Below are 8539 nucleotides of genomic sequence, written 5' to 3'. Positions count from 1 at the left end.
AGATCCTGGCATGTAGAATGAGCTACTATAGTTAGCAGGGACATTGTGTCCAAGAGGCCTTTTTACACCTTTACTCCCCCAGGGAAGGAAGCCATGACTTTCTTCTAAACTCTGCTGTATCTATGTTGTTTTGCCCAAGAAACAATACAAAAAAGTCAAATTCACACTCAAAATTTATTCAAATTTTATAAAAACTCAGGCCAAGTGGAGGAATATGGTACCACCCAAGAGTACAAGGACAGCTTTGTTCAGTGATTTTTTTCTCCTTGGCCCTGTCGCTGTGATGGTGATACAGCTCCTCACTCTATTAGCAAGGCAGCACGGAAATATTCTTAAAACTGAGGCAATACAGATTTCAAGCTGGGGGCAGGTTGCCTTTTCTCCTGAGGAATCTCAAGCCGGGCAAAAGTTACATACCACCCAGTACCTCTGTGCCAGAGGAAAAGCTTAATTTATTCAAGCCTTCAAGAAGTTGCTCTCTTCCTCTGGTCAGATACTATGGTCTCTTAACAGGGCCCAGAGAACCACACAGTCCTGATCCTAATTCAGTGTAAAAAGGTTGCAGGCATATGGAACTTTCAGGATAAACCTGACCCTTTCCTAGGCATGTCTCATTTCCATATTCATACTCCCTGCCTTTTCCCCCCAACATTTCCAGTCAGTGTAAAGCCCAACTTCTGGGGAATTGAGGGGAACAGTGTCATGAATAGACTCCTCTCAGACTGGAGCAGGAGCCAAGCCAAATAAATAAGAAAATTGGGTGGGAAGGGGGAGGACAGGAGAGACTAGGGAACAATCTTTTGCCTCAAGTCTGGTGCACCTCATGGAACATCAGTTCGCGGGGGATGGCTGTTTCTGGACCAAACTTGGTGGCTGCCCGGCGCTCGAAGGCAGCAACATTCTGTTTGACAACCTCATCAAAAAACATGGTGGCCAGCTGGGAGTGCAGCAGAGAACGAAATTCAAAGGAAATCTGAGAATGTGGAAGAGACAAATTCTTCAAGATCATGTTAGGTTGTCCATGGGCAAATGCAAGGATACTGTTCCTCAGTGCCTTTTCTGCCCAGTTCCTCCAGTTCCTTAGCCCCCCTCAAAAGCCCTGATTTAGGACTGAGCAGAGTAGAAGTCTAAATACAAACTCAGACCTGTGGAAATTGTCAACTTAGTAAAGGCTTAGTGCTAACTATACTTAAAGAATAACCTTGGGCTGGGGAGATAGCTCAGTCGGCAGAGTGCTTGCGTTACGAGCACAAGTCCCTGGGTTCCATCCCCAGCACCGCAAAAAAAAGAAAAAGAATAACTTTGTCACAGTGCCTCAGCTCTGTCCTCACCCAGTTTTAGACCTGGGCTAAAAGTCTGACTCACCGAAAAGTCCACAGTACAGGTTCGGGGGTAGGCAGGAATACCAGGGCTGAATCGCCAAATAGTCTCTAAGTGGTTGAAGAGCTTGGCATCAGTACAAACAGCCTAGAATAAGACAGTTAAGTCATATCACTACATATAGGAGGCAATAAGAAGAAATTAAAAACCAATTTTCTTCTAATATTGAGGAAATACTTGATATGTTATGATAAAGTCATTATAAGGAAGGCCAAAATAGACTTTAAATGTGAAAATGCTAAGAGATAGAGAAAAAACTTCCAGGTCAATCCCTTCCAGGCAGGCCTCACCTTAACCATGTGAGGTTTGACCATGGAAACTGCAGAGGTGTAACGTTCCACGACAGGTGGAAAGCCAACCTCCAACTGGGCCTTAAGGTGACCCTTACGGCTGGATACCACCAGAGACTTCTTACACCAGGGCACAAACTCTCGATACTCCTGGACATTGGACACCACTTCATACATCTCCTGCATTGAGTACCTAGGGGAAAAGGAATCAGAGAGGCCAAGAAATTGCCAGCTGGGCCAGGTTCTTCCTTGCCATTGCCCCTGAACTCATACTTTGCCCACTAATCATACACCTTAAACTAGAGATCTTGTTTTTTTTTTTTTTGTTTTTTTTTTTTTTTAAGTGCTGGGATTAGAACCCAGGGCTTGCAAGGCAAGCACTCTACCAACTGATCTATATTCCCAGCCCCGAAACTAGAGATCTTAAGACTGGATGAAAGACTTTCCAAAAGCCAAGTCCCCATGATGTTAATTTACCTTATATTTTGTAAGTTGCAGAATGCTTTTACATTCATTATTTTTATGTTAAGAGAGACTTTTTTTTTTTTGGTACTGGGAATCGAACTCAGGGCCTTGTGCTTGCAAGGCAGGCACTCTACCAGCTGAGCTATTTCCCCAGCCCCTGAGAGGGACTTTTTAAGGATAAGAGGGGGTCAGTTTTACTATTGATCATAAGGGTCAGATCTCAGCTCTACAACTTTCTAACAGTGTGACCCTAGGTAAATAACCTGTGTCTCCATTTTCTCATCTATAAATTGGAAGTTCATAGGTTTGTTATGAGAATTAAATGAGACATTTTATGTAAAATACCTAAGCAGCCTGGTTACTACACTTATACTGTTTTTAGAAAGTTACCAGAGAAATAATAACCTGTCATTGTGTTATATTCTAGCCATAAGGTCCAGCTCTAGGCTTATTTCACTTAATGCACGTGCACAGGAACAAAAGAGGGAAATTGAGATTAGAAGGATGCAGGGGAGGATAAAGGATCAGTAATATAACTGTGAAGGAGGGTGGCCAGGGATGAATCTTGTCCACCACTGGTACCCTTATTACATCCTGGGCATGGTTATTTGGAGAGGAAGAGGGGTAGAGAGATGAAGGGCAGAAGAGGATGCTCACCCCATGATCCTACGCTCTGAGTAAGCCTTTCGCTTGTTGGTGAACGGGGCAGCAAAGCCCATGAAGGAACGACTGGGAGTTAAGCCAGTTTCAGCTGCCGAGACCTGGGTTGCTCGGGGCAAGAAGAGGCTGCAGGAGATCAGAAACCTAAGGCCAATAAGAAAGGGAAAGGCAACGTCACTATCTTTTTTTGTATTCGTCAACCATTTCCAGGTGAAGGGGAAGAGGGGGACATCCCAGAGGAAGGTCGTCCAGACTAGCTTTTTCCCCAGCACCTGCTGCAGTTCGCCGAGCTCCTCCGCCAGGCAGTCACGAGTGCGAAAGGTCGAGGGCGGTTGAGGACAGGACTCGGGGTGGGGCTGGGAAAATGATGGGTGCATGCGAAGAGCCAATTGCCTATGGGGCTACGCTACTGCTGAAAGCAAAACTCAGGAGGCATCACTACCCGCAAGCCCCGCCGGACCCGTTATTGCCAGGGCATCCACGAGGGCCAAAAAGTGGTTGGCACCCACCCGCAGCACTTCCCCTCGCGTATAATTTGCAAAAGCATTCTCCAAAGTTCTACTTTAGCTTCCAGGGCACCACCACTGCCAGCCCCTGCCTCGCCCGCATCCCAGGACTGCCACCCTCCACAGAGGAACTTCGGGGTGCTGGCGGAACCCCTTCGCTCCCTAGCGGACGCTCGCGCCTCCCTCTCACCTCATTGGTCGCAGCGGTCGCGAAGGGCCTGGGGGCGGGGCCGGGCGCGCGCCCTGGCGGATCGAGAGGCCGCCACAGCTCTGGGCCACCGTGCGCGTCCCGGCCGGGAGCCGCCGCGCGCCCGCAGAGGCCATGCGCGCGACCCTCCCGGGCGCTCTGACGCAGGTTGCTCCCTCCTCACTCCAGGGCAGGAGCAACAGGAAGGGCCACCCGGCTAGCTCAGCACCCCGGAGCGCAGGGGTGGCGTGGGGCAGCGGCTCCTCCCGCCGTGCTCCCGCCCGGGCCACCGGGTAGGCTAGAACTGAAGCCGTAACCGCAGCTCCCGGTACCCTCACGTCACGCCGTTGCCAGGGCTTGGGACCCGGAGAGGGAGGAAGGGAACAACGCTGCCTGTCGGGAGATGTAGTTTCACATCTCTAGCGAGAAAGGGCATTGGGTGTGCGTTTGAGAGGCAACGAAGAGAGCTCAGGGGAGCGAGGTCACCAACCAGAAATTTCTTGGCGAGTCTGTGGTCACAGGACCGAATACGTAGGCACAGAGGCGACTTTGTGGTCGTGTCAACAGCAGATGTCTGTGAATCCTCTGAACACCTCTTAAATTCTTTATCATATTCTACCTTTATGGTTAGAAGTTCTGTTCATCCTTGTGGCCTTCACAGTGCCTGGTGCTGTGCTTTATGTCTTTGGAAAAAGAAATTAATGTTCCAAGCTCTGGTCTAACACTGCATAGTTTTCTCTTTATATTTATAGAAAGAAGTTGCGGTAGTAAGTGACAGCTTTACTTTTAGAGGAGAGAATCATCTTTGTTTGGAAAAGTGTGCATTCAATGAAGAATGAGACCTCACAGAAACTCAGGCAATGAAGTATCAGTATACTTCTTTTCATGATTCATGGAGAAAACAATTGCTCTTGATAGAGTGAGGACAATAAAAGAAAAAAAAAGAGAGAAAGGAAAAAGAAATCAGCAGTGAGAAAGAGAGTAGATCTAGGTGGGTGCAAAAGCAACTGAAATCCTCCCCATGGTGGAGTGGAAGGACATTTTAAGACTAATGACACCTACTGCTCAATAAGATGTTTATGCTGTTACAGTGCAAGCTTTCTTCTCTAAATCTTGCTTTCTAAATCTTTAGTCAAGCTCTCCACATTCCGAAGAGCTTTGCCTGTTCTGGGTGTAGTGGTAGTGGGAAAAGGGCAGGGGATAAAATAATGACTCATTTCAATGCAGGTCTAATAGGTGTGGAAGAAAGACATCTTTCCCAGAAACAGGGGTCTGGAAATAGATATAAATCTTCCAACTCTGGGTTGGGGATTTAGCACAGTGGCAGAACACCTGCTTAGCACACAATGCCCTGGATTTTATCCTCAGCATGGAAGGAGAAAAAAGTGCCAGGTGCCATCAGACATGCTTGTAATCCCAACAATTTGGAAGTCTGAGGCAGGAAGATGGCAAGTTCAAAGCCAGTCTAGGAAATTTAGCAAGACCTATCTCAAAAAAAAAAAAAAAAAGGGAGGGGGAATCTAGCTCAATGGTAGATGGCCTCTGGGTTCGATCCCCAGTACACACACACACACACACACACACACACACACACAGTAAGGGGGAAAAAAAAACATAAATCCTCCAACTTCCCCTACCTCTTGACCCCTTGAGATTGGCACTACTTTGGGGACTTCCACTAGATATGATTTGATTGAACATTTAAACTCATTTCTTTTTTTGGCGGAGGTGGGGTGGATCTGGGTCTGAACTCAGTGGCACTTGATCCCTGAACCACATCCCCAGCCCTGTTTTGTATTTTATTTACAGACAGGGTCTTGCTGAGTTGCTTAGCACCTCGCAGTTGCTGAGGCTGGCTTCGAACTTGGGATCCTCCTGCCTCATGCTCCCCAGCACTGGGATTACAGGAGTGAGTGAATGCACCACTGCACCCAGTTTAAACCCATTTTATCTGGATTTCAAGTTAGCAGGAACTATCCCTTGAACTGGAGGGCATACATTTTACGTTTGTTAGGAAGGTACTTTTATCCTTAAACAGCAGAAACTTCACACAATTAAGTAGTAAAGATGGAGCCTATGTCTGGATGAACACCAGGACCATCCCCACTTTTTTGGGAGGGAGTTGGGAATTGAACCCAGGACCTCACTGCATGCTAAACACATTCTCTACCACTGAACTACACCCCACCAGCCCTCCCAAACCACTGTTCTACCTCTATAGTACTCAATTACTAGTTTAATAAACACTTATTAATAAACACTACTGGGGGTGTAGTTTGGTTATAGAGCCCATTTAGCATATTTGAGGCCCTGGATTTTATCCCCAGCATAAAAAAATTGATCCAATGAGCTGGGCACGGTGGCACATACCTGTAATCCCAACAGCTTGGGAGGGTGAGGCAGGAGGATCACAAGTTCAAAGCCAACCTCAGCAACTTAGTGAGGCTCTAAGCAAAATATAAAATATAAAAAAGGGCTAGGGATGTGACTCAGAGATTAAGTGTCCCTGGGTTCAATCCCCAGTTAAAAAAAAAAAAATTGATCAAATGAATATGTTTTAATGTTTTATCAACTTTCTTTGTTTTATGGTACTGGGGATTTAATCCAGTGAACTACATCTCCAGGCCTTTTTCTTTTTTTTTTTTTCTTTTCTTTTTCTTTTTGGTACCAGGGATTGAACCAAGGGGTGCTGATGGAATCCCTGGCGCATTTTATAGTTTATTTAGAGACAGGGTCTTGCTAAATTCCTGAGTGCCTCACTAAGTTGTCCTCAAACCTGCCATCCTCCTGCCTCAGCCTGCCAAGTTGCATCACCACACCTGGCTAAATTTTTCTTTTTGAAATGGGGGTTCATTGAATTACCCAGGCTGGCCTTGAATTTGTGATCCTCCTGCCTCACTTTCCTGTGTAGCTAGGATTACAGGCATTTGCCACTGTACCCATCTGGAAACAATTTTTTTTTTTTTTTTTTTTTTTTGTACTAGGGATTGAATCTAGGGTGCTTAACCACTGAGCCATATCCCCATCCTTTTTTATTTTTTATTTTGAGCCAGGGTTTCAATAAGTTGCTTAGACCCTCCTTAAATTGCTGAGGCAGGCCTCGGACTTGCAATCCTACTGCCTCAGCCTCCCAAGTAGCTGGGATTATAGACATGTGCCACTGCAGGCAGCCTCATTTCTTTAACTCTGCTAATATCTTTTCTCCTAGTACTCAGAGAGGGCCTTTTATATCCTCATACCCTATCACTTCTCTCCACCACCATGGTATAGTATCTTCTTCCAGTTCAAAGATGGGATGGTAATCTGAAGTCACTCTCAGATGGGCCTATGACCTTGAGGGACAGACTTACTCTTTCTAACCTACTCTCATCTGGCTCAACCTCCTCTGACTAAGGGACTGTGAGACAGTTGCTTAGTGTGAGGAGTAAGGATCTGGTTGAGAAAAGACAGAAATTAACTGGGATACATGACTGAACTGTGACCTCATTAACGTACTGCCTTAACCGAGTTAAGTGCTGCAGAATCCCCAAGGTCCAACAGGCCTGACAAGCAATTTGCTTGCTGTCCCCCTACTAATTAGATTAGCTAATTACTGCCACTTAAACCTTTCCCTGTGCTTGAAACAACCAATTCCCTCTTATGTCCATGCCATTCTCTATCAATAACTGCCTTTGAGTACTGACTAAAAATGTACCTCCTCCAGGAAGACCCACTTGACTGAACCCACCCCTCAACATTACCCTGAACACATAATTCCATGTAAACTAACATGTATCCTATATTTATTTCATGTGTATATGTGCGTTCTTCTAAATTGTAAACTCCTCAAAAACAAGACACCACAATTTAGAAGTTTCTACCTCCCAACCACTTAGTACTGTACTCTGCACATTGTGAGTCTTTAAAAGAATGAAAAGCAAAGCTTAACTCCTAGAGATAAATATAAATTCAATAGTTAAATCCAGGACTGTCGCATAGGAAGGTTTTGTTGATAAGTGCAGTGGTACATACCTGTAATCCCAGCAAAATGGGGAGTCTAAGGCAGAAGAATTGCAAGTTAGAGACTAACTTTGGAAATTTAGTGAGAACCTGTATCAAAATAAAGAGTAAAAAGGGCTGGGGATGTAGCAAGTGGTAGAGCACCCCTGGTCCCCAGTATAAAAAAAAAGAAGAAGAAGAAGAAAGAAAAGAGAGAACTTTCCAGTTCTGTCTTCCTCCTCTTGTCACCTTTGTGTATCACACTGAGCCCTGGAAGTACCAATGTTACCTATATCATATCACTTTCTTGCTCTGAATAATATTAAAAATAATCGTTGTAGGGCTGGGGCTGCAGCTCAGTGGTAGAGCACCTAGCATGTGTGAGGCACTGAGTTTGATCCTTAGTACCATATAAAAATAAAATAAAGTCATTCTGTCCATCTACAACTAGAATAATTAAATAGATAACCCTTGTAGCCCTTTCCCCAGTTTCTAGCTGCCTAGAGAACCAGGATGGCAACCTCCCTTGTTCACCTCAACCCCTGTGCCAGAGCCAGGCACGTGACCTCAGCTCAACCTCTGACTCCAATTCCTCAGGTTACCAAGAGTTATTTTGGGCAGTGGAGACCATGTATTCCCCTCCTCCCCTCCTCTGGGCCATATCCTAGCTTAGCCCTTCCTGGAAGATCCTTCATATCCAACAGCCAAGCCGACAAGTTCAAACACCAAATCCTTCTGATTCTCAGCTACCTTCATTTTTTATTACCTCAGCTCCTCCTTTTTCCTCTTCTTCATCATCAATTTTTTTAAAGTTTTTTTTCTTTAGTTGTTGATGGACTATTATTTATATGCCGTGCTGAAAATCTAACCCAGTGCCTCACACATGCTAGACAAGTGCTCTACCACTGAGCCACAACCTCAGTCCCTTCATTATCAAATATTAAGGACCTATTTCCTATGTGCTGATCTGCTAGAGCTAAAAAGAACTTTTTTCCCCCCAGTACTGGGAATTGAATCAACAATATACTGTATTAGGAAGAAAACATCTGTGGCGTACACCTGTAATCCTAGTG

The 8539-nt window shown here is 45.4% G+C and overlaps 1 protein-coding gene across 3 annotated transcripts; it reads right to left on the bottom strand.

Moving 5' to 3' along the window:
• Positions 1–155: 155 nt before the first annotated feature.
• On the bottom strand, positions 156–3843 carry Coq10a (coenzyme Q10A). 3 transcript variants are annotated; one of them, XM_047549585.1, is made up of 6 exons: positions 3305–3467; positions 3068–3151; positions 2793–2939; positions 1671–1863; positions 1366–1467; positions 156–973 (listed from the first exon to the last, which is right to left on the bottom strand). In XM_047549585.1, the coding sequence occupies exons 1-6, from the start codon at positions 3340–3342 to the stop codon at positions 806–808; spliced, it is 732 nt and encodes a 243-aa protein (XP_047405541.1). In that variant the 5' UTR covers positions 3343–3467; the 3' UTR covers positions 156–805. The 3 variants fall into 3 exon arrangements, with proteins under 3 accessions (XP_047405541.1, XP_047405540.1, XP_047405542.1); XM_047549584.1 differs by lacking the exons at positions 3068–3151; positions 3305–3467 and adding an exon at positions 3492–3843; XM_047549586.1 differs by lacking the exon at positions 3068–3151 and having other exon boundaries at positions 3305–3465.
• Positions 3844–8539: the final 4696 nt, after the last annotated feature.

This window comes from Sciurus carolinensis, chromosome 4 (assembly GCF_902686445.1).
Source record: "Sciurus carolinensis chromosome 4, mSciCar1.2, whole genome shotgun sequence".
NCBI classification, from domain to species: domain Eukaryota; kingdom Metazoa; phylum Chordata; class Mammalia; order Rodentia; family Sciuridae; genus Sciurus; species Sciurus carolinensis.
This window is presented reverse-complemented; position numbering and strand designations above follow the sequence as displayed.

What these genes read in the sequence shown, in the direction of transcription:
- Coq10a (XM_047549584.1), bottom strand. Translation starts at nt 3,625, where the DNA reads ATGGCCTCTGCGGGCGCGCGGCGGCTCCCGGCCGGGACGCGCACGGTG. An exon ending in TCAGAGCGTAGGATCATGGG is followed by an intron (nt 1,864 to 2,792) that starts GTGAGCATCCTC and finishes CTTTTCCCCTAG; the next exon opens with GTACTCAATGCAGGAGATGT. An exon ending in CCTGTACTGTGGACTTTTCG is followed by an intron (nt 974 to 1,365) that starts GTGAGTCAGACT and finishes CCACATTCTCAG; the next exon opens with ATTTCCTTTGAATTTCGTTC.